The 25,608-nt window shown below is 42.4% G+C and overlaps 2 protein-coding genes across 2 annotated transcripts; both read right to left on the bottom strand.

Moving 5' to 3' along the window:
* Positions 1-660: 660 nt before the first annotated feature.
* On the bottom strand, positions 661-3,704 carry LOC308379375 (keratin, type I cytoskeletal 50 kDa-like; the record flags this gene model as incomplete). Its single annotated transcript, XM_080856490.1, has 7 exons — positions 661-857; positions 998-1,217; positions 1,540-1,665; positions 1,963-2,124; positions 2,395-2,551; positions 2,981-3,063; positions 3,282-3,704. 7 exons carry the CDS (start codon positions 3,702-3,704, stop codon positions 661-663), a joined length of 1,368 nt encoding a protein of 455 aa, XP_080712616.1.
* An 8,035-nt stretch (positions 3,705-11,739) lies between these two features.
* LOC308379372 (keratin, type I cytoskeletal 13-like) lies at positions 11,740-14,640 on the bottom strand (the record flags this gene model as incomplete). Its single annotated transcript, XM_080856487.1, has 7 exons — positions 11,740-11,941; positions 12,046-12,281; positions 12,709-12,834; positions 13,080-13,241; positions 13,505-13,661; positions 13,935-14,017; positions 14,221-14,640. The coding sequence occupies 7 exons, from the start codon at positions 14,638-14,640 to the stop codon at positions 11,740-11,742; spliced, it is 1,386 nt and encodes a 461-aa protein (XP_080712613.1).
* Between the last annotated feature and the right edge of the window lie 10,968 nt (positions 14,641-25,608).

Raw genomic sequence — 25,608 nt, 5'->3', positions numbered from 1 at the left:
AAGACCCAACTCTTCAGAGAGCACCTCCCTTCCCAACTGGCACTTCTTTTTTCTATTTCTGATGTTAAGTAGTATTTACTGTTACACTTGGTGTCTATTGCTCGTAGCTTGATTGTTCTCTCTCTTGTACGTCTCTTTGAATAAAAGCGTCTGCTAAATGACTAAATGGAAATGTAACGATGAATGTTGTTCAGAGTTTACAGTTGTTTTCCCTCATTAAATCCCTTCATCACCAGGCATATGTCATTATATTGCCACATATGTGCTACACCTTGCTAATATTATAGACCTGGGGTTTGATGGTATGTCTCCACATCCCACATCTTTCTGTGGTTTAAGTTCATTGTACTGCACCTTTTCATTAATGATAACCTGATCACAAGAGATTAAAGACTGGAATAATACAGTCTAACTGAGGACCATTTGAAGCAGGGTTTGATTGTTTAGTTTTTTTTTCTCCAGCTCCACATAAAAAAATAAAGCTCAAACAGAATGTAGATTTTAGTGGACTTTTGCTTTATTGGAACTTGATTGGAACTTTGTGACTTGATATCACAGATAACCTGTTGCAAACTGCAGGGTTAAACCTGCCTTGTGCTCAGGTGAATCAGCAACAGGTAAGTCGTGGGTCAGGGGTTGCACGTTAGTGACGGGACCTCCTTAGGAACCGATGATGGAGGAGGAAGTGGAAGAAGACACCACCTGTCCATCAACCAGCTCTTCAGTCACTGTCACCACTCTGGTTCTAGTGGTGGATGTGGACACGGCTGCTTCAACTGCCGCTGACTCAATCACTGCTGACACAGTCGCCGCTGACACAACCGCTGCTGACACAGCCGCTGCTGACACAGCCGACGCTGAATAAGATTCGCGACGCACGCTCCTGGCAGAAAGGGAAGAGAAGAGAGACGATGTATGAACACGAGATTAATCATCGAATTTCAACAAATGTTCATGTTACTAAATCAATTTAAGCTAGGTACTTACGAGATGTTACTGTGGACTCCAAAGCCGAGCAGTCTACTGTACTCTGCGATCTCCAGCTCCAGTCTGGTCTTGATGTCCAGCAGGATTGCGTATTCGTGGCTCTGGTGCTCAAGGCCTCCGCGGAGAGCGCCAAGCTGCTCCTCCAAGCTGCTCACCTGCATCTGGAAGCTGGCCAGCATGCCAGCATAGCGGGTCTGTGTCTCAACCAGAGTAGCTTCCATGGACGCTTTCTGAGACACAAACAGAGGTAGACGAGTCAGATAGTCTCATATTGATTGTTGATTTGAGCAATTATTATCTTGTTTTAGACATCTATGCTCAATGCAACAATAACTATAATAGACAGCCAAAATAGGATTGCAACATTAATACGAAATATTGATAATAACAGTGATGGTACTGATATTTATATATCGCAGATTATTATAATTGTGGAGTAGTTTAGCTTTCGGTGCCTTGCTCAAGGGCACTTCAGCCATGTATGTTGAGGTAGGGGAAAGTGCCGTTCATTCAGTCCCTTCACCGTATGGCACTGTTTTATTCTGCACTCACCATGCTGATGAGGCCTTGGAGCTCGATCTGGAGTGCCTGTGCAGTGGTCCTGACGGATGTGACTTCTGATGTGGACGTCTGGAGGGTGGCTGTGCTTGTCAGGACTTCTTTGCTGAGCGCTTCGGTCTACGGACATTGAGAAGAAGATGCAACAATGTTGACATGTGACAAGTTGCTTAAGTGCATCTTTTGTGGTTGTAAATATGTTCTTTTTGAGTTTGTATGAAAACTGTTAATGGCCTAACCAAATTGTGCCATAACAACTTCTGTACTTATATCTGGGTATTCACTTTTTTGTTAGAGGCTTTTTCGTTGATTACTAACTATAAGACTATAAAACCATACATTAGTTTCTGTTCTGGCTTGGAGCGAATTAGTTCCCAGGTTAGAATCTCTGTGGGATGGCTCATGTATCCTACTCACCTTTGCCTGGAACCAGACCTCCAGCTCCCTTCTGTTCTTGGTGGCCACAGCCTCGTAGTGCTCACGGATGCCGGCCAGGACGATAGTGAGGTCGTCCTGAGGAGCAGCGTCCACCTCCACGTTTACTGATCCGCCGATTTGTGCCCGAAGAACCAGGAGATCCTAAGGAGGACATAATAATGATGATGATGACGGTGGTGAAGATATGTTAGGAATCATGTACAGTCTGCCTGTTAGTATCGCAAAATAAATCCGACCATGGACAGGATGTGCAGTGGGTCATCCGCAGCATTTTGAGGAGCCGTATAATAATCATCTTTATACGTACACCACTTTTCATGCTAGTCTGTAGCTCAAACAGCTACAAAGACAACTAAAAACAACCACAACAAATACAACATGGACATATGAATGAGTAAAAAGAGAACAAACCTCCTGGTGGTTCTTCTTCAGGAAGGCGACCTCCTCCTGGATGCCTGTGATCTGCATGGCCAGGTCGGATTTGGAGAGGGTGAGGTCATCCAGCACCCTCCTGAGTCCAGCGATGTCAGCCTCAACGGAGAGGCGCATGGCAAGCTCTGCCTCATATCTGAAATTGAAAAAAGCATTTAAAATAAACATCTCAACAGAAAAAGGACAGGATACTATGCTAGGATGAGTGCAGGATACTGTACTAGGATGAGTGCAATATACTGAGCTAGGATGAGTGCAAGATACTGTGCTAGGATGAGTGCAAGATACATTGCTAGGATGTGTGTCTGGGTTGCATGTGTTTCTGCATGCATACTCATTCATTCCAGTAGAAGGAATTGTGAATTTCCTAAATCTGTCAAATTTGCTAACTGTTGATTTATTTTGGTCAGGATGCATGTTGTTTTGCATTTTGATTTTTCAAGAGTATGGTATCCCTATACAACCGCTCAACCTATAGGCTTCAATTTTCTCGCTGGTGAAGCTCGTTGCTGATAACCAATTAAATCAAATGATGTACAAAGAATAGACAAGGGCTGAAACTTACTTGACTCTATAGTCATCGGCAGCCAGTTTGGCGTTGTCAATACCCAGCACAGCTCCTCCTTTAACACTGATGATTGCCATAATCTTAAAAGTGAAAAAAAAAAAAAACGAAAAGGATTTAGATCTTGTACAACAGGCAGTGAAATGAGGCTATACTACTTGTTATGGTTTTACAATCATGAACTGTAGAGTAATTCAGACAGTCCATACATGTTACAAAAACTATTTTAAGCCACATAAGAAGCCTTTAACTTTAAAAAACTGAATTTCTGCACTGACACTGGGCGCCTAGAATTACTCACCTTGGCCTGGAGGTCGCCGATGGTGACCATGAAGCCAGAGAAGTCATGGCTAGCAGGGGCGATCTTAGACGCCAGAAACTGGGCGATCTTCATCTCCAGCTCTGCGTTGGCCTTCTCCAGGGTTTGCACCTTGGCCAGGTAGGAGGCCAGACGGTCGTTCAGGTTCTGCATGGTGAATTTTCCGCTGGCAATGACTGCCTCGGAAGCTCCGCCACCAGCGGCCAGGCTGAAACCGCCACCACCGCCAGCAGCGAAGCCGAATCCTGCGCCACCGCCTGCTCCAAAAGCGCTGGAGATGCGAACTCCGGACCCTCCTGCACCACCGTAGACACTACCGGCCCGCATGGCGCTAATGCGAGCTCCACCTCCGGACATGGATGATCCGGAGGACATGGACACACGGCTGGAGAAGGTTGTTGCCATTGCGAGCTGAGGCTGCTGATGCTTCTTCGAGCTGCTCAGGAGTGACGAGAAGACGGACACTGACCCTTTTTATACAAATGCGCAAGCCGTAGGGTACATTGCCATGGCTTCGAAAATATCCCAGCGATTCACCCTCAGGTGTTGCCGTATTCCCGCGGGTGTTTTAAAAGGTCAGTTTGCATTAGTGTAAAATGTTCACTCGGGGATGCTTTAATCCTTAAAAATCTTAGGCGCTCTGTAGGGGACATGCTGTCACAAATGAAAATTACTTTGGATTCACGATGATGCTGTAACTCTAAAGGCACGGGACTTTCCACCTGACACATTTAGCTTCTCTGTTTCAGCCAGCTTCATACCCTCTAAATTCTGATCAAATGTATAAAACAGCACATCATGGCTCTCGAGAAAATAAGAGAATTTCTAGCGTTGGCCAGCCACTGTAGCATAAAACGTGAAGGTGATGACTGTATGTTTTAGATTTCAGATTTCAACTGTCATTTTAGTATCGTGTATTAACGTTTGTCTCTGCCCTGCCCTTGCCCTGTGTGTTGTATTTACATATGAGGGCATTGGCAGGGCGTCGTAAGGCCCTTTTTTGAGGGCTGTTGAAGCTTCCCCAAAATGTTCTTCAGCCCTCCCAAATAATTCGGCATTATTGGCTTGAAAAAAAAGAGAGAACATCTTTTAATTTTGTGATGTCATTAAATTAAACTGTTGCTTCTCACATGGACAAGTTATTTATAACTCTAGAATGCTACATATGAGCGTGCGTTCTGATTTGTATGTTTTCAAATTACAATCCAATAGCCTATCATACTAAACGATATTCCCCCCGGCACTAGCTAGCCAGCTAGAGACGTACAAGAGAGAACAATCAAGCTACGAGCAATAGACACCAAGTGTAACAGTAAATACTTCTTAACATCAGAAATTGAAAAAAAGCCAGCTAGTGAGCAAGAGTATGAACGAGCGAATTCGAAATACAAAATCACACTCTTTCTGATTGAACCAATCTATCAACTGTCTTTAAAAAATGGATAACCACGTCCACCGCCCCCTAAATGCAACTACCCTTGGGGCTAAGCATCCCCTTTCTTTGAATCCTTAAAACGCCCATATGCCTAATCTTCAATGCACTGATAAGCTTTGACTGACTGTGACCTTTCTCCTGCTTACCATTCCAGTGTAGAGGTAAGTAACGTGCCTATGGAAATGCTTTATAAGAGCCGCTCACATAACAGGCTCACCTGGTGGGATAGTTCCGGCCTCTGGGTTCCCACATTCTTGCTCTCCGTGCTATTGCTGCTGAAAGTTATGTGCTCTTGTTGCCCTGCCACATTCAGTTAGGCTTAACCCCAACTCCTCTTTAGAACAGTACGTACAGCAAGTGTTGCAGCTGTTCTACGGGGCAGGTTGCCGGATCATCCTTTTTCTTCGCGCACTGCATGCTGTATTACTAGTGGTAATGTGCACCTCACCATTTGCTGTGATCTCTTTTTGCAGTGTCTGTGCCTAGTTGTGATGTGTGCAGGTGTGCTTGTGTGTGGACATCTGAGTAGGCACCAGAGACAAGAGCACAGGTGGTGTGTCGGTCTCACTCTTTTTCCAGGACAGGTAACCCCCTGCAACAGCTGCTCCCTATAAACCCCTTCAGTGCCCCCCCATCCTACTTTTCTGGTGGCAGCCATTACCCTCCCTCTAGCCTGGTGGCTACTTATGTTGTGGTGGCCTGGCGTGGTTCTAGCCCAGCTGTGAGTGGTCTTTTTTCAGTATTTTATAGCAATTTAGCCATGTTACATAGTGGAGCCGTTTCTTCTTGGCTTATGGTAATAGACATAAACCACCACTAGGTGGCTCACTAGCCATGTGGAAACAGTTGTGAGTGTATGGATACCTGACTGGTGACAGAACCATCAATGTTAATAAAACAAACTCTTATGCCACATTCTGTTCACTTGTGCTCACCAGTCTGTTATGAGAGCAGAATACTCTTTCATACTAAAGTGTCCCACAAATTACCTTGATTTGAGTCTATCATGGCCCACTTATGACTTATTAAGGAAAAAGGGGCAATTCAACAGTAATATGTTTCTACACTTTTTAAACACCATTGTGTGTGTGCGTGATTGTAGACAGAGACCATATTTGGAGATTTTGACTGCAAGAAGCTGTATCTGAGAAGCATTTTCATGATTCAAGGTCAAAGTTACATTTTTGAAATAAGATTTAGAACATACGGTATATCTATTTTCCCTGTTAATCTCCTCCATATGCAAATTGTTTCTCTGCTATTTACACCAGAACTCAAAGTTTGATAAAGTGAACGAAGCCTCTGGTTTGTCACATTGTGTACAGGTGTGTACTTTCACCCTGAAAGCTACAATATTTTATGTTTTATTTAGTTGTGATTTTTTGTCTATTGTTTAAATTGACTGAAAGGATATGTTAATGTGGGCCTATTCCCTAGTCTGGGAAGTCCCGCCCCACTTCTTCCGGCCAAATTGATTTTGCCTCTGCAGTGGGTCTGGTCAACTTCGGATAGCCGTTCATTTCAAGATTTCCAGAATCCTTAGAGCCAATCACAAATTGGCTTTTGGCTACCTGGCGGGCCATTGGCGGATTTAAACTTACCACGGCGACGTTACAAAATCTACTGCACGGAGAGTTTTTAAACATTGGACATGGTGGCCGCCGAAGCACCGCAAAACTTCGATAAGGCAAGTTTTCTTTGAAAACAGAACAGAAACTTGCCCTGGAACAATTCATACAGAAAAAATATGTGTTTGCTTTATTACCGATCGTTGTATCGTTGTATAGTATCGTTGGTCTGATTGGTTAAAGGCGTGTCCAATTACGTGAGTGAAGTGGATCGCTAATGAGTAGTTGGTCAGACCAACTGAACAAATGGAATGCAGTGAAGGGGCAGGGAATTCCCAGACAACATATGCCCCCCTCTCTAAGGCAGACTTGTTACACAACAATGTTGAAACTTTAAAATGGCCTTTGGGCTGCCTGTGGGTAGACTTGTTACACAACCTGAACAGGATTACAGAGACGTGCCCTTCTAATGTTTCTAATGAATTACTGCCAGATCCTGCCGGATAGATAGATAGATAGATAGATGGAAGGAAATTATATCTATGTATCTACCAATCTTTATATCTGTCTATCTATCTATCTTTATATATATCTATATATTTATCTATTCATCTATCTATCTGTCTATCTGTATGTTATAGTCATAGTCATTTAACATGATTAGAAGCTATGGCGTGATGCAGGTTTCAGGCCTAAATGGGGCAGTGCTATTCCAGACAGACAGTATGTGAGATTTGGAGAATGCTGCCACAGAAATCCACGACAGCAAGCACCGTAACCAGCTTCTTACCTGAATCTTGTTTGAATACCTGTTCAAACCAGGTGGGCAGGTTGGGCCGGTTGTGGGCTAGATTCAATTAGCTTCCAGGCAAATGTTGAAAAGCAATACTCCAGTAAGAGGAATGGCACCCATAAATTCCCTCCAAAAGTGGTGATTTCAATTGATAATATAAACATTTGTACAATGCCATTTAGATGTATAATATGTTTTCGTGTTGAGATTTATCTGCCACTTATGAATAATAATTTAGTTGATTGATTGATAGATACCTCATTGATCCCAAAAAGAATTTAGGCTTTAAAATGTGTCCAATATACAGTATACAGAACATTTTAGTTGACTGTATTTGGCCTGTAAAAAAGGAAAATGAACATAACATTTGCATTTCTAATGAAACTTATTTTTCTTATTTGTCAGTCACATGACACGTCTGGTTCAGAAGATTGGCTCGTAGTTTTACGCCTCATAACAAAATATACTATTATTACACTCATTATAAGCTTACAGCATCAGCAATTAATCCAGCATCTAGTGAATACATTTACTCTTTGTTTAGCAGATTGTATTCAAATTTCAAGTGTTCCCGCACAGGATTTCCATTCAAATGGTGGAAATGTGTTCCCACTGTCAGTAGGTGGGGGTATTACATCAGTACATATTACCATCATCGGAGCAACCCAGCTGCACTTGATTTTACAGTAATAGAAATAGTTATCTTTTTGCAGACACTGTTATTGAGTCAGACCCAAGTTCTTAAAGCAACTAGCTATTGCTGCACTTTCCTTTCTGTCACCAAGCCTTACAATGTCTTTCCCCAAACAGAATTCCTTGTGGTTTAGGGAGGTAAGTTTTTCATTTCAAAGCTCTGCTTGATATACACATTTTACAAATACTCCTAAAAAAAACAACAAATAATCACAGAGATGACTCAAGAGTGAATATTTCCAACCATTTGATTTGAATGTTTATTTAGGCCCAAAAACATGGAGCCTGGCACTAGAGTTGTCTTGTTTGAAGTAATATCCCTTAGCGATAGCGATGGACTGAAGATGAGGAAGAGGATGAAACAACCCTTCCATCGACCACCTCCTCCGTGACTGTGACGTATTTGGTATTGAAGGCAGATGAGGACAAGCTGCAGGGAAACAAACACAGCTGATCACAGATGAACTACAAAAAATAAAGAATAATACTGCTATATACTACACAATTACAGCTGGCATTCACAGTTGTCTCACACTGAAAGACAGCTTCATAACCGTCACTAAAAGATATTTTGGAAAATTCATGCAACTGCAAATAGGTGTTTTGAAAATGTTTTCCCATACACTCAACAACTTACCTGTCCAGAATCTGGCTGTACTTAGAGAGCTCCATCTCCAGCTTGGTGTTTACGTCCAGAAGGATTTTGAACTCTGACCCCTTGGTCTCCATGTCGGCACGAAGCTGAGCAAGTGTCGCCATTGTCTTATTTGTACAACTCAGGTCAGTCACATGGCACGCCTGGTTCTGTTAGTAAGTGTGCTATTTGAAGACTTGTTTATCCAGCAACATGTGCTTTTTGTTTACATTTTGATCATGTGGTGGTGTCATGTGCTTTCTGTTTTGGTTTTGAAAAGCCATGTGGCTTTGACTCCACCCTGTCTTTGTTTGTTTCCGGCATTTTGTGTGCACACCTGATTTCCACACCATTTCTCATTCCTTAAATCAAATTGCAATATTATTAGCACATCCTTGTAAATGGTTAGGTTCAATTTCCTTCCGTTAGCCCAATTACCAATTGAATATATCTTGCCGTTCTAAACTGACTGTTGTTTTTCAGTCAAGTCGTTGTTCTCTGCAAAACATGTTGGCATAATTTCCTTGTGTACATCATCACCTGCAAAATAGTTCACTCCACTGTCAAAAATCTTTCAGGCACATAAAACCAAAAAAAACATCAAGCTATATACTGTAATTTGGATCTCTTGGATCATCAGCTCACAGTAATTTTCAGGTGCAACTAGAACTTTACTAATCAAGGGGGAGATTCACACATCCGATCACCAATCACACAATAAGTTTAGTTAGCGGACAGGTCCTATCCAGGAAATGCTTCCATCAATATCTAGAGCTTGACCAAGTTCAGTACAATTTATGAACATGGAAGGACCTGGCTAGGGAAACAACCAAGGGCAACTGCCTGTTCGAGGAAGAGGAGGAAGAACAAGAGGAGCAACGTGGATGTCCCAGGCCAGCACGGGGCAACATCACCATGTGTGATGCCATTTCAGAGAATGGTGTAGTCACCCACATTCCCAGTCTTGGCCCATACAATACCCAGAAGCTCCAGGTTGTGTTGTTAGTGTAGGCTACACATCATTTTAGTTTTGATGTGCTTATTGTATGACAGTCTATTGTGCTGTACACATTTTCTGTTACTGTAACCACGATGTATGGCAATAACTGTAACAATTCCCATGTCAGTATGAGTGCTACCTTGTAGGCTACGCTTGAATTATTCTTTTTTCTGTTTGATACATAAAGTATTCTGGAAAGAAAACATCTACTGCAGTAAACATTCAGTGTCAAAGGACTGAGCCAAGATTGAAATGTGCACATGAGGGATATTTCTATGGTCCACTGCCATACTGACAAAACATCTAAATGTTTTTACCTGCAGAGTTTAAACAATGCCAAAGGGACTTTTCATATGGGGGCATTGACTATTTGTATGAGAAAAGGAAATAGTTTTGACTGATGAGTTGTCTGTTTTGGGAGAGATATGACCTTTTGCAGGTGTGCCTTAGTGTTTTGCTAAACCATCTAGGTCATTTTGGCAAATGTATTTAAAGCTTTAAGAACGTGCTTTTTTCTCGAGAGATGAGCCACAGCAATCGAGAAGGAACCTTTCATTTTTGGGGCAATGACTATTGATATAAGAAAATGATTTGGTTTTGAAGCTTGGGTTAACTGTTTTGGGTGAGATATGACCCTTTGAAGGTGATCTATGTAGTTGTGCTGAACCATAAAGGCTATTTTGCCAAATGCACTTAGAGCTTTGAGAATGTCATTTCTGTATCGAGAAATGATCCAAAGCAATGGAGAAAAACTGTAATATGCACTCAGCCTGCTTTTACATACTGTCGCATTAAAAGTTTTGGAACCCTCTTTGTCCCTCCGTCTTCACCAAAAAAAGATCACAGTGGTATATCATTAATTCAACACTGAGTAGTGGGGTGTTTTGCAGACAAAGATATTTACTGTAGCAGTATTTATTTATGTGAATTTAAATCAAATGTGAAAAATATGCTGTGCAAATATTTAGGCACCTTAATCATTTTAATGATTTGAATACCTGTAACTACTCAATACTGAATAATTGCAACACATAATTAGTCTGATTAGCTTGTTAAGCCTTCAATTCCATAGAAAAAGATGCATTCAATCATTAGAAAAACTATCTAATGTAGCTAGTTGCAAGATGTGCTTCTCCTTGATTCTCCCCTGAAGAGTGGCAACATGGGGGCCTCAAAGCAACTGTCAAATGATCTGAAAACAAAGATTGTTTAACATCATGGTTTAGGGAAATTGATGTGACCAAGGACATACTAAATGACTTGATTTCAGTGCAACATAAAAAGGAAAATATTTGTTAACCGGCATTGGCATTTTCACAGATGAAATCACCAAATCTAAGTAGCCTATAGGAGCCGGCTTACTGACAGACACCTCACAGTCTGTTCAGTCACAGCCATCACACTGACTTGAGTCACATGAGAAATTTTTCAGTGTTGTGTTGGAACTTCAGTTGATAAATAAAGCAGTTCATATCCAGCCTGCTCATTGCAAATGTGTTTTTTCTTGTTCATGTTGTGTGCGGTTAACAAATATTTTCCTTTTTATGTTGCACTGAAATAAAGTCATTTAGTGTGTTCTTGGTCACATCAATTTGAAAGCTGGACCAAAGTGTTTCATTTCATTCAATTACAATTAGGCCAAATAAAAAGTTAAGTTGTAAGTACAGTCTGGAGTCTGGACAGTCTTTTTCTCTCAACGCCTCAATAGGTAGATCTTGCCTGTCACCAAGGCAGAGGTTGTGATCTTTGGCCAAAAAGTTTGGTGACCACTGCTCTAGGTGGACAAGTTTCTTCTCTGTGGGTTGTAATAGGCACAAACCACCACTAGGTGGCTCACTAATCATGTAGTAGAAACAGGTGTGAGTATATGGATACCTGACTGGTGAAAGAACCATCGATGTTAACAAAACAAACTCTTATAACACCTTTTGTTCACTTGTGCTCACCTTGCGAATATTATAGACCTGAGGTTTGATGTATGTCTCCACATCCCACATTTTTCTGTGGTTTAAGTTCATTGTACTGCACCTTTTCATTAATGATAACCTGATCACACGAGATTAATGACTGGAATAATAGAGTCTAACTGAGGACCATTTGAAGCAGGGTTTGATTGTTTTGTTTTTCTCACCAACATAAATAATGAAGCTCAAACAGAATGTAGATTTTACTGGACTATTGCTTTATTGGACGTTTTTGTGACTTGATATCACAGATAACCTGTTGCAAACTGCAGGGGTAAACCTGCCTTGTGCTAAGGTGAATCAGCAACAGGTAAGTCGTGGGTCAGGGGTTCCACGTTAGTGACGGGACCTCCTTAGGAACCAATGATGGAGGAGGAAGTGGAAGAAGACACCACCTGTCCATCAACCAGCTCTTCAGTCACTGTCACCACTCTGGTTCTAGTGGAGGATGTGGACACGGCTGCTTCAACTGCCGCTGACTCAATCACTGCTGACACAGTCGCCGCTGACACAGCCGCTGCTGACACAGTCGACGCTGAATAAGACGACGCGCTCCTGGCAGAAAGGGAAGAGAAGAGAGGCGATGTATGAACACGAGATTAATCATCAATTTTCAACAAATGTTCGTGTCACTCAATCAATCCAAGCTAGGTACTTACGAGAAGTGACTGTGGGCGTATGCTCCACCGCCAAGCAGTCTACTGTACTCTGCAATCTCCAGCTCCAGTCTGGTCTTGATGTCGAGGAGGAGTGCGTATTCGTGGCTCTGGTGCTCAAGGCCTCCGCGGAGAGCGCCAAGCTGCTCCTCCAAGCTGCTCACCTGCATCTGGAAGCTGGCCAGCATGCCAGCATAGCGGGTTTGTGTCTGAACCAGAGTGGCTTCCATGGACGCTTTCTGAGACACAAATAAAGGAAAAGAAGTCAGATAGTCTCATTTTGATTGTTGATTTGGGCAATTATTTTCTTGTTTAAGACATCTATAGAGTAATAGCTTTTTTATCTTTGGTGATCTTTTTATCACAGGTAAAACACATAAGGACAGGTAGAGAAAGCTCCCCCCCCCATACTTCTCCTAGATCTCTATGCAACAATAACTCATACACTAAGACACTTAGGATTAAAAATAGGATTGCAACACTAATATGAAATATTGATAATAACAGTGAGGGTATTGATATTCATATTGTGGATCATTATAATTGTGGAGCAGTCAGGGTTCAGATGCCTTGCCCAAGGGCACTTCAGCCGTGTATGTCGAGGTAGGGGAAAGTGCCGTTCATTCAGTCCCTTCACCGTATGGCACCATTTTATTCTGCACTCACCATGCTGATGAGACCTTGGAGCTCGATGTGGAGTGCCTGTGCAGTGGTCCTGATGGATGTGACTTCTGATGTGGACGTCTGGAGGGTGGCTGTGCTTGTCAGAACTTCACTGCTGAGCGCTTGGGTCTACGGACATTGAGAAGAAGATGCAACAATGTTGACATGTGACAAGTTGCTTTGGTGCATCTTTTGTATCTTTAGAAAACAATGGCCTAACCCAATTGTGCCATAACAACAACTGGATTAATATTTAGATATTCACTTCTTTGTTGGTGGCTTTTTCCTTGTTTACTAACTCTAAAACCAGACATTAGTTTCTGTTTGTTCCAATGTTAGCAGCCTCTGTGGGATGGCTCATGTATCCTACTCACCTTTGCCTGGAACCAGACCTCCAGCTCCTTTCTGCTCTTTGTAGCCACAGCCTCGTAGTGCTCACGAATGCCGGCCAGGACGATAGTGAGGTCCTCCTGAGGAGCAGCGTCCACCTCCACGTTTACTGCACCGCCGATTTGTGCCCGAAGAACCAGGAGATCCTAAGGAAGACATGATAATGATGATGATGATGATGATAATTAAAGGTTAATTTACAGTCCGCCTGTCAGTATAGCTAAATGAATCCGTAACAATGAACAGGACCCCTAAGTGCAGTAGGGCATTCCAAAGCATTTTGAGACCCGTTTAATAATGAACTTCCTACTTTCACCACTTTTCATTAATGTGTTGCTGAAACAGCTACAAAGAGAAATAAAAACGGCAACAACAAAGACTACTTGGATGAGTAAAAAAGAGGACAAACCTCATGGTGGTTCTTCTTCAGGAAGGCGACCTCCTCCTGGATGCCTGTGATCTGCATGGCCAGGTCGGATTTGGAGAGGGTGAGGTCATCTAGCACCCTCCTGAGTCCAGCGATGTCAGCCTCAACTGAGAGGCGCATGGCCAGCTCTGCCTCATATCTGAAATTTAAAAAAGCATTTAAAATAACAGAAATGTCAACAGAAAAAGGACCAAAAACTGTGCTAGGATGAGTGCAGATACTGTGCTAGGATGAGTGACTGGGTCTGGGTTGCATGTGTTTCTGCAGATTTCTTCGGTCAGGATGCATGTTGTTTTACTTTTAGATTTTTCATGGCTTCTCTATGCAACCGCTTATTCAAAGCTCTTTGCTGGTAACCAATTTAATCAGTGATGTTCAAAGAGTAGACTAAGAGAGTAGGGCTAAAACGTACTTGACTCTGAAGTCATCGGAAGCCAGTTTGGCGTTGTCAATACCAAGCGCAGCTCCTCCTGTAACACTGGTGATGGCCAGAATCTTAAAGTAAAAAATAAATTAAAAAAATAAATCAAGTTTAGATCCTGATCAACAGGCAGTAAAATGAGGATATATTTTTTTGTTATGGTTATAAAATCAAATGAGCTGTAATGAATTATTGAAACCCATATAATAAACCATACAAGGAGCTTTTAACTTTAACTGAAGTTCTGCACTGACACTGGGCGCCTAGAAACACTCACCCTGGCCTGGAGTTCGCCGATGGTGACCATGAAGCCAGAGAAGTCATGGCTAGCAGGGGCGATCTTAGCCGCCAGAAACTGTGCGATCTTCATCTCCAGCTCGGCGTTGGCCTTCTCCAGGGTTTGCACCTTGGCCAGGTAGGAGGCCAGACGGTCGTTCAGGTTCTGCATGGTGAATTTCCCGCTGGCAATGACTGCCTCGGAAGCTCCGCCACCAGCGGCCAGGCCGAACCCTGCGCCACCGCCTGCTCCAAAAGTGCTGGAGATGCGAACTCCGGATCCTCCTGCACCACCGTAAACACTACCAGCCCGCATGGCACTCATGCGAGCTCCACCTCCGGACAGGGAGAGCCCAGAAAACCCCCCTGCGATGGATGATCCGGAGGACATGGACACACGGCTGGAGTAGGTTGTTGCCATTTTGGAGTGGAGGCTGCTGATGCTTCTTCGAGCTGCTAAGGAGTGATGAGAAGACGGACACTGACCCTTTTTAAACAAATGCGAAAGCCGTAGGCTGGCATAGCTTCGAAAATTCCCAACGAGTCGGTCACTGATGGTCAGATTTTCCCGCGGGCGTTTTTTAAGGTCAGTGTGCATTAGTGAGAAATGTTCACTGAGGGGTTGCTATAAACCTTAAACACCTTAGGCGTAGTAGATAAGTTGTCAAAAATGAAAATGTCCCTGGATGTATGGAGATGCTGTAACTAAAAAAGCACTGCACTTTCCACCTTACACGTTGTGTTTCTCTGTTTCAGTCAGTTTAATGCCCTCTAAATTCTGAACAACACCTCAAACATAAAACAACATACTCAGAACACAAGGAACAACTGTCAGTGATAATCTTTCAGATGTATGTCATGATTTTACGTCTTCAAGCATTTTTTTAAATTTTACAACATAAAACAGACTGCACCTTTACTTGTTTGCTTGTTGTAGAACCAGTCCATCTTTGCAAGATTAGGGCGTGATCTATTTCTGCATCAGGTGCTGTTCATGGAGCAAATTAGGGGTTATCTGGCGTTTGCCAGTCACTGTAGCATCAAAAGTGCAGGTAATGACAAGTACGTTTTAGATTACGGATTTGAACTGCCATTTTAGTCTGTGGGTATTTTGTGAAATGCCCTGGTGTATTTTTTTTTGCCGTCAATTAGCGTCTGTCTCTGCCCTTGGCCTGTTAGTTGTATTAAAATATGAGGGCATAGGCCCAATCTTCTATGCACTGATATGGTTTGACTAACTGAAATTCATGTACTTTGTCAACGCTTCAGATATCAGGATGTATTTTAAGATTTTTATTCAGCCGAAGTGGAATCATGATACACTAGCCTAATATGAACATCGAGTTAGATAACGATTTGCGACACAGGTGTGTGTCTGTGTCAAAAAGACCGGAGCAACTAGGTGGACGAGTTTCTTTTCGGCTTGTGGTTATAGACATAAACCACCACTAGGTGCCTCACTAACAATGTAGAAACAGTTGCGAGTGTATTGATACCTGACTGGTGACAGAACCATCAATGTTAATAAAACAAACTCTTATACCACCTTCTGTTCACTTGTGCTCACCAGTCTGTTATGAGAGCAGAATACTCTTTCGCCAGAAATTACCTTGATTTGAGTCTATCATGGCCTACTTATGACTAAACAAGGAGCAAGGAGCAATTAATCAGTAATATGTTTCTACACTTTTTAAATACCATTGTGTGTGCGTGATTGTAGATAGAGACCATATTTGTAGATTTTGACTGCAAGGAGCTGTATCAGAGAGGCATTTTCATCTATAAGGTTGAAGTTACATTTCTGAAATTAGATTCAGAATATCCTGTATTAATCAGTATTAATTATTATTAATTAAGGTCATTCCCTGATGAGCTTAACAGCTTTTATGCACGCTTTGACAGGGACAACCAGGAGGCGGCCATCAAGGCTGTGCTCACTTCAGACAACCAGCCCCTCACACTCTCCACCACCGACGTGTGTGCTGCACTGAGCAGGACTAATGCACGAAAGGCTGCTGGCCCTGATGGCATCCCTGGAAGCGTGCTCAGGGCCTGTGCTGGGCAGCTGACTGAGGTCTTGACTGACATATTCAACCTATCACTGGCCCAAGCAGCTGTCCCCACGTGCTTCAAAACCACCTCAATCGTACCGGTGCCAAAACACTCCAGGCACAGGCCTTAATGACTTTTGCCCAGTTGCACTCACTCCAACCATCGTGCAGTGCTTCGAGAGGCTTGTCCTGGCTCATCTTAAAACATGTCTACCACCCACACTGGACCCCCTCCAATTCGCCTACCGCCAGAATAGGTGCGCGGAGGATGCCATCTCCACGGCACCTCCGCCCTTTCCCACCTGGACAACAGTTACACCTAGGGGGTAGCCAGGGACTACGCAAGACTGCTGTTCATAGACTTCAGCTCTGCATTTTACACCATAATCCCCTCCAAACTGATCACAAAACTTATTGATCTGGGCATCAACACCTTCCTCAGTAGCTGGATTCAGGACTTCTTAACCAACAGACCCCAGTCTGTCAGGTTAGACAACAACACCTCCTCAACCCTCATCCTGAACACTGGCGTACCACAGGGCTGCGTGCTGAGCCCTCTCTTCTACTCCTTCTTCACCTACGACTGCACAGCCATACATGGTTCTAATACCATCGTAAAGTTTGCAGACGACACAACGGTGATTGGCCTCATCAGCAACAACGATGAGTCGGTCTACAGGGAAGTGGTCCAGCACCTGGCAGAGTGGTGTGCCAACAACAACCTGGCTCTCAACACCATGAAGACCAAAGAGCTAATTGTGGACTTCAGGAGGACCAAAGGTGGCGCACACACCCCGATCTGTATCAACGGGGCCGAGGTGGAGCGTGTCGCCAGCTTTAAATTCCTGGCTGTCCACATCTCCGAGGACCTCTCTTGGACCCTCAACACCTCAACCTTAGTCAAGAAGGCTCACCAGCGTCTCTTCTTCCTGAGGAGATTGAAGAAGGCCCACCTGTCTTCTCAGATTCTGGTGAACTTCTACCGCTGCACCATTGAGAGCATCATCACCAACTGCATCTCAGTCGGGTATGGCAGCTGCTCTGTTGCGGACCGCAAAACACTCCCGAGGGTAGTGAAAAACGCATCACTGTTTCCCCACTCCCCACCATCGAGGCTGTCCAGTGGAAAAGATGTCTGCGGAAGACCACGGTGATAGCCCCCCTGGCTACCCCCCTCACACTCCTTCCTACAGTGACTGTATTCCCCCCTCTACCCTGGCCTGACTGCCACACACCTCCCTCCAGCCACTGAACATTTGCACTAAATTGTTCTATATCTATTTATTTAAAGTTGTTGTCCATATCCGTATTTATATCTTATCATGGCTTCTACCTCATTTATAACATCTACTGCCACCTTCACCTGTACCTCATCTGCACTTTACATATATCTATATCACATCTGCACTAATCACCACTATTGCTGCTCATGTTTTTACTGTTCATACCACTTATATCTTGTATCATACTGTATATTTCCTATTTATCTATTTTTATATTACCACTATACATTTGCACATACTTCTACTGCTCTTACTGTTCATACCACTGATATCTTATATCATACTGTATCCTATTTATCTACTTTTAAATTACCACATACTGTATGCACATACTCTGCACTCTTCTGCTTTTGCACTTCTGATTAGATACTAACTGCATTTCATTGCCTTTGTACTTGTACTCTGTGCAATGACAATAAAGTTGAATCTAATCTAATCTAATATCTATTTTCCCTGTTAATCTCCTCCATATGCAAATTGTTTCTCTGCTATTTACACAACAACTTAAAGTTTGATAAAGTGAACGAAGCCTCTGGTTTGTCACATTGTGTACATATATGTACTTTCACTCCCAAAGCTACAGTATTTTATGTTTGATTTAGCTGTTGTGGTTTTTTGTCTTTGTTTAAATTGACTGAAAGGATATGTTAATGTGGGCCTATGCCCCCCTCTCTAAGGCAGACTTGTTACACAACAATGTTTAAACTTTAAAATGGCCTTTGGGCTGCCTGTGGGCAGACTTGTTACACAACCTGAACAGGATTACCGGGATGGTCCCTTCTAATGTCCCTTGTCTAATGTTTCTCAGCCAGAGAGTACCAGTCATAAATGGGATTGCAGATGATGGGGCTCTCTCTATCTATCAATCTTTATATATATATATTAGTGCTGTCAGTTAAACGCGTTATTAACGGCGTTGACGCAAACACATTTTAATGCCGTCGATTTCTTTATCGCGAGATTAACGTTTTATTTTTATTTTTTTAAAACATTTAAAAAAAATTTTTAGATTAATGTTCGCAAACTGTGTAGTAGGCTAACGTTACGGTTTGAGTGAATGGTGAGAGTGATACGGCAAAATGGATGATAAAAAGCTTTGAATGGAAATTTTACTTTTAAAAGTTGTGTTGTGCAAAAGAAGAAGCTTCACTGTTGTCTAAAAAATGTCAACAGGCAGCTGGCTGAAAGCAAAGAAGTAGTAGGCTTACCTTATATTGGTAACCTTACTGTTATGGTTCATTGTTTCTGAAATAAGAGGCCTGACTGCTATGTTCCCAGCAAACTAGAAAAAAAGAAAATATAAAGCCATAGTTTAACTGCACTATAGGCTGAGTCCTTGTTTACCTGAAATGTGCACTTTATAATTAGATTTTGTACCGCCCTGTTTGGCAATGATGTTTTTCAATAAAATGTGCAATTAATCGCGATTCATTTTGAGTTAAAGTAACACTATTCAACAATTTGACACTTTTTGAGATATGGTTTTATAGGCAACTAGTTCAGGTTCCATCCTCAAATTTATTTTGATAGCATATGGTCATGTGAAGGACAGATAAACACCTGTGTCTTCCCCACTAGCCAACCAGAATATGCCCTATGTAGTAGGGCTTGTACACCCTGCAAATAGGAAGAAAATCTTTCACACGCATGACATTGCCAGTTAAACTGCCAAAAGGCACCAGTTAGTGTGTTGGCAAGCTTCTATCAGTGTCAGCTGGGCTATTGGTGGTGTTTGCAAGGTTTTTGCATTCCTTTTAGGTAGTTAGCGTACTAGTTTTGGAACAAAACTCTGTATTGCTGCTTTAACAACGACATAAATGTGATTAATTGAGATTAAATATTTTAATCGTTTGACAGCACTAATATATATATATACAGTATATATATATATCTTTATGTCTATCTATCTAGCTATCTGTCTGTCTGTCTGTCTGTATGTCTATCTATCTACCGGTATGTATCTATCTATTTATTTATCTATCTGTCTTTCTATCTGTATGTTATAGTCTTAGTCATTTAACATGATTAGAAGCTATGGCGCGATGCAGGTTTACGGCCTAAATGGGGCAGTGCTACTCCAGACAGACAGACAGTATGTGAGATTTGGAGAATGCTGCCACAGAAATCCACGACAGCAAGAAACGTAACCAGCTTCTTACCTGCATAGTCTTGTTTGAATACCTGTTCAAACCAGATGGGCAGGTTTGGCCAGTTGTGGGCTATCTTCAATTAGGCTCCAGGCAAATGTTGAAAAGGAATACTCCAGTAACAGGAATGCCACCAATGAATTTCCCTTCAAAAGTGGTGATTTCAGTTGATAAAATAAACATTTGTACAATGACTTTCAATTTATAATATGTTTTAGTGTTGAGATTTATCTAACACTAATGATAAATCTTTTTGTTGATTGATTGATTGATAGATACCTCAATGATCCCGAAAGGAATTTAGGCTTTAAGATTTAAGATTTGTATACAATATACAGTATACATAAAATTATAGCTGACTGTATTTGGCCTGTAAAAATGGAAAATAAACATTACATTCGCCTTTCTGATGAAACTTATTTTTCTTATTTGTACAACTCAGGTCAGTCACATGACACGTCTGGTTCAGGAGATTGCCTCGTAGTTTTACGCCTCATAACAACATTTACTATTATTACACTCATTATAAGCTTACAGCATCAGCAATTAATCCAGCATCTAGTGAATACATTTACTCTTCGTTTAGCAGATTGTATTCAAATTTCAAGTGTTCCCACACAGGATATCCATTCAAATGGTGGAAATGTGTTACCCTTTTCAGTAGGTGGGGGTATTACATCAGTACATATTACCATCATCGGAGCAACCCAGCTGCACTTGATTTTACAGTAATAGAAATAGTTATCTTTTTGCAGACACTGTTATTGAGTCAAACCCAAGTTCTTAAAGCAACTAGCTATTGCTGCACTTTCCTTTATGTCAACAAGCCTTACAATGTCTTTCCCCAAACAGAATTCCTTGTGATTTGGGGAGGTACGTTTTTAATTTCAAAGCTCTGCTTGATACAACAACAACAAATAATCACAGAGATGACTCAAGAGTGAATATTTCCAACCATTTTATTTGAATGTTTATTTAGGCCCACAAACATGGAGCCTGGTATTAGAGTTTTCTTGTTTGAAGTAATATCCCTTAGCGATAGCGATGGACTGAAGATGAGGAAGAGGATGAAACAACCCTTCCATCGACCACCTCCTCCGTGACTGTGACGTATTTGGTATTGAAGGTAGATGAGGACAAGCTGCAGGGAAACAGACACAGCTGATCACAGATGAACTACAAGAAAATAATAATTGCTAACAATACTGCTATAAATGGTAGGCTACTATCCTGGCTACAATATAGTTTGATATTATAACCTGCCGTGTCATTTTACAGACGGAGAGCTTTAAGATAGAGGTCACCACCACTAACCAGCACTGTTCAGGCTCTCCATATCGAACTTTTGTCTCTTACCAGCATGGTAGGTCCACAGATCCTCTACACTATACTGTCTCTCATGCAATACCAATGAAAACAACAACTGCCGGTTGAAGTAGGATATTGTATATACAGTATGTATTTGGAAAATGAGTGTGTGTGTGTGTGTGTGTGTGTCTGTGTCTGTGTGTGTGTGTGTGTGTGTGCGTGTGTGTCTGTGTGTGTTAATAGAAAGCTTTGTGGAGTCCACTCTTGCTGAGACACAGAACCGCTACGCTAGGGATGGACCGATCCGCTTTTTTCACCTCCGATACCGATACCGATATGTGAGGTTTAGTATCGGCCGATACCGATACCGATATAAAAAAACAGCGCGAAACTATGGTAACTGTGTGTATGTGTGTGACCACACGTGCGAGAGGGAGAAATGAGGAGTGCATGTCATGAGATCTTGGTGCATTTTTTGCTCATTTGCTACTTAACATCATGTCTAGTCATCACTATCAATTCATAACATAGGCTTAAAATAATCACAAATAATGTACGTTCTAACTAGTGCTAGTGTTCATATTAGTTAGCAATCATATATCCGCTAGCGTCAACTTTTACGTTAAATTGTAGAGGCTCAGCATGGTGACCTGTTAATGTATTTGCTGGTTCTAGTCTGTTAAAAGACCCACGATTACCAAAGCAGTATTCTTTATCTCCCTTTAATGTGCATTCATCAATTTCCATTACAGGACGATGCATGTGATCCTACATATGTGTGTGTCTGCAATGAGAATGGGGACTAATTAGCACTGCACTGAATTACTTTAACATGAGTTATTGCAACACGATAACAATTATACAACTAATATAACTCGATACATATAATTGTGGACATTACACAAGGCAACATGAATCTCATTCATAGCTCATCCAGTCGAAATCTTAACAGGATGAACCCATCTTTATTACAGCGAATCAACATCAGGACATAACTAAATCTCCGCTTAGCATGCTAATCGATACTAATAGCAACGTGCACTCATAATACACTAACTATATACATAAACGTAAAAAAAAAAAAAAAAAAAACGTGTCCCTCATCGTTTTGTGTTCTGAGTCGTAGGTTGCCGCGGATCAGATGGATAGGCTGCACCTGGGCCAGGTGTGATCTACTCCTTAAAACATCGGAGCAGTTGTTCTCGCGGTCTCCCTCACTCGCGCCTGCATGCTGGTGTTCTGTGGGTCTGCGTGGTTTGCGGACCAGATACCAGCCGAGGCCTTGTTTGATTAATTTAAGCATTTTCTTTACTTTACATATTCTCTATTTTTGTAATAAAGTGTCATTTACCACGAATCTCTCGTGTCCGTCCCAGACTTTTGTCACGGTTGTGAGCCGAACTGTGACAATTGTCACGGATACCCGATCTAGAAATGTCTTCAATATCGGTACCAATACAAATATCGTATCGGTGCATCCCTACGCTACGCTGGCATGCTGTCTGGGTACCAGTCACAGGTCAGCGGCCTGGAAGCCCAGCTGGCTCAGCTCCATGCAGCCCTGCAGACCAAGGGGTCAACACCCCTTCGCTAAGTACAGCCAGATTCTGGACGGGTAAGTTGTTGAGTGTGTGGGAAAACATATTCAAAACCCCACATTTTCAATGCAGTCTGTCAGTGTGAGACTGAATGATTTATTTATTTATTTATTTATTTATTTATTTATTTATTTATTTATTTATTTAGACCTCGGAAGACACATTGAGGAATAAGATCCTCATTTTCAATGGTGCAGAGGGTACAACAAGAGTTACATTGGAAAAAAATAAAATAAATAAAAAAATAAAATAAATATGCATATAAAATAGTCCAGGAATACAAGGGAAGACAACTGTGAATGCCAGCTTTAATTGTGTAGAATAGACTCTTCATAGTTCTCTGACCTTGGTCTGGAACCATGCCTCCAGCTCCTTTCTGTTCTTGGCGGCCACAGCTTCGTAGAGAGAAGGGCTTCTGGAGATGCTGCTGCCTGCGCTGGAGAAGCTGTGCAGAGAAGTAGTCGGATCCTCCCGTATTTAAGGTGGAAAAACAGCCCAGTTTTCCAGGGGCTTCAGCCTGGCAGCCGCGAATGGAGCGGTTGTTAGCAACAAGAAGTTCACCATGCAGAACCTCAACGACCGTTTTGCAAACTACATTTCTTCGAGTCCAGGGTCGGTCCTAAGGCTCACGACTACAGGACCTTTCAAGCTGTCATTAGCGAACTGCGGGGCAAGGTATGTTAGACGAAAGACACATCATCTGTGTGATTGACCTAAAAACATCAGTTACTGATTCTGCACATGTTTACATGTTGATGTTATTGTTTATGTTTATGCAGATACAGGCCTTCATCAGCTCAAAAGGCAGCATTAATCTTGGCATTGATAATGCTACTCTGGCTCTGGATGGCTACAAACTCAAGTGAGCTTTTAGACCCTCATGCTTTGCCCCCCCTAACTTCAGTGCTGTGTAAACAGAAGCATAGGTAGAAACAGAGCAGCCTCTTCTTTTTTCAACTAAACAACTGTAAATGTAAACAGTAAATTAGTACATTGGTGTGATGGTTATTGCGGTAATTGTACTGTGATGTAACTGTTGAAATGTAATTTACTATTCCCTTAAGAGGATTTAGGCTTCCTCCTGTTCAACCTAGCTGTCCTAAGTGTTCAACTGATGACCCTGATAAACCTGTCAGGTACACATCCATGTCTTAGAGGAGAGAAGCTCTGTATTTGCATTGCAGGTATGACAACGAGGTTGCCTTGCGCCAGACCGCGGAGGCTGATGTTGTCGGCCTGAAAGCTGTGCTGGGAGACCTGACCTTTGCCAAGAATGACCTGGCAATGCGTCTGTCTGGGCTGCAGGAAGACCTGGTCGTGCTCAAGAAGAACCATGGGGAGGTAGACCAATCCTCAAGCCTGTCACTCAGCACTGGAGCTCCACAAGGCTGGGTATTGAGTCCCCTGCACTACTCCATCTAAACATATGACTGCACCAATAACCATCCGTCAAATACAGTCATCAAATTTGCAGATGACACCACTGTGGTAGGACAAATTACCAACGAAAATTTAAAAATGTCTACAGAGACGAAGTTGACAGACTGATAGGATGGGGTAAAGAAAACAACCTGACCCTGAATGTCAGAAAAACAAAAGAGATCATTGTCGACTTCAGACGGCAATAGGGAGACCCTCAACCCCTCATCATCAATGGTGAGGAAGTGGAGAGGACCTCCTGCTTTAAGTTCCTGGGGGTTATGCTCTCAGAGGACTTGAAATGGGAGATGAACACAACCGCCACAGTCAAGGAAGCACAGCAGCGGCTCTACTTCTTGTGAATACTGAAGAGAAACAACCTGTCTCCCGAGCTGCGTCTTTTTACCACTTGTTACCACTGTGTCATCACATACTGTATCACTGCATGGTAGGTCAACTGCACAGACAAGGACAGGAAATCCCTCAGTCGGGTCATAAGGTCTGCTGGAGAGTAGCTGGACTTCCACTGCCTCCACTGGACGACATCTTTAGGACACGCTGCCTCCACCGGGCATGTGGCATTTTGAAGAATGAGACTCACCCTGCAAACCATCTCTTCACCCTGCTACTCTCTGGCAGGCGCTACCAGGCCACTACAGCCCGCACCTCCAGACTGCAGAACAGTTTTGATCCCAAGGGCCATCACAGAACTAAACAGTCACACAACCACAAGCCCTACCCTCCACCCAGCACAACTGCCCTTTTTTTAGTGGTTGCACATAATAAATCTCGTTGTGTATCTAATGCACAATGACAAATAAAGTCTATTCTATTCTATTCTATTACCAAATGTATAGGCCTTATTTTTTATCTATAAAGACATCTGTGCAGAATGTTGTAGAAGAGGCATTCTGCAGGCACATCCCCTGTGTGTAGTCATTTGCCCAGAATAACAACAGTCTAAAAAAAACACGTTTATAACATTCTCACACCTCACGCTGACATTTATCAACTGGATTCTTAAATAAGTATTGCCACAAGATTCCTAGGTGAAGATATGATCAGTCAGTGTTGAGCTATTCTCAGTTGATTCTGTTTCATTGCACATCTTTTTCCCACTCTTTCAGCAGTCATCACATAGTTGTGAAGGTCAGACACATTAAAATAATTGCTGAATGTGAGGGCGCGTAAATCACTGTCAGGTTCTGTGTGTGTGTGTGTGTGTTTGTGTGTGTGTATCTATATCTGGCTGTGTGTGTGTGTTTGTGTGTGTCTGTGTGTGTGTGCGTGTATAAGGCAAGTCTGTCTGTCTGTCTCTGTGTGGGTGTGTGTGTGTGTGTGTGTGTGTGTGTGTGTGTGTGTGTGTGTGTGTGTGTGTGTGTCTGTCTGTCTGTCTCTGTGTGTGTGTGTGTGTGTGTGTGTGTGTGTGTGTGTATCTGTCTGTTTTTCTGTGTATGTGTGTCTGTTGATAGATTCTGATAAAGCCCCATAGAGCTGAGAGTTAAGCCCGAGAATAGAGCCTAAAAACAGGCCCGCTGTTACTGTCCTCTTTAGCCTCTGGGTGGCGTAGTTCTTTTATTTAG

This window comes from Sprattus sprattus (genome assembly GCF_963457725.1).
Source record: "Sprattus sprattus genome assembly, chromosome: 18".
NCBI lineage: Eukaryota > Metazoa > Chordata > Actinopteri > Clupeiformes > Clupeidae > Sprattus > Sprattus sprattus.
The sequence above is the reverse complement of the archived record's forward strand: the minus strand, read 5'-3'. Positions and strand labels throughout refer to the sequence as shown.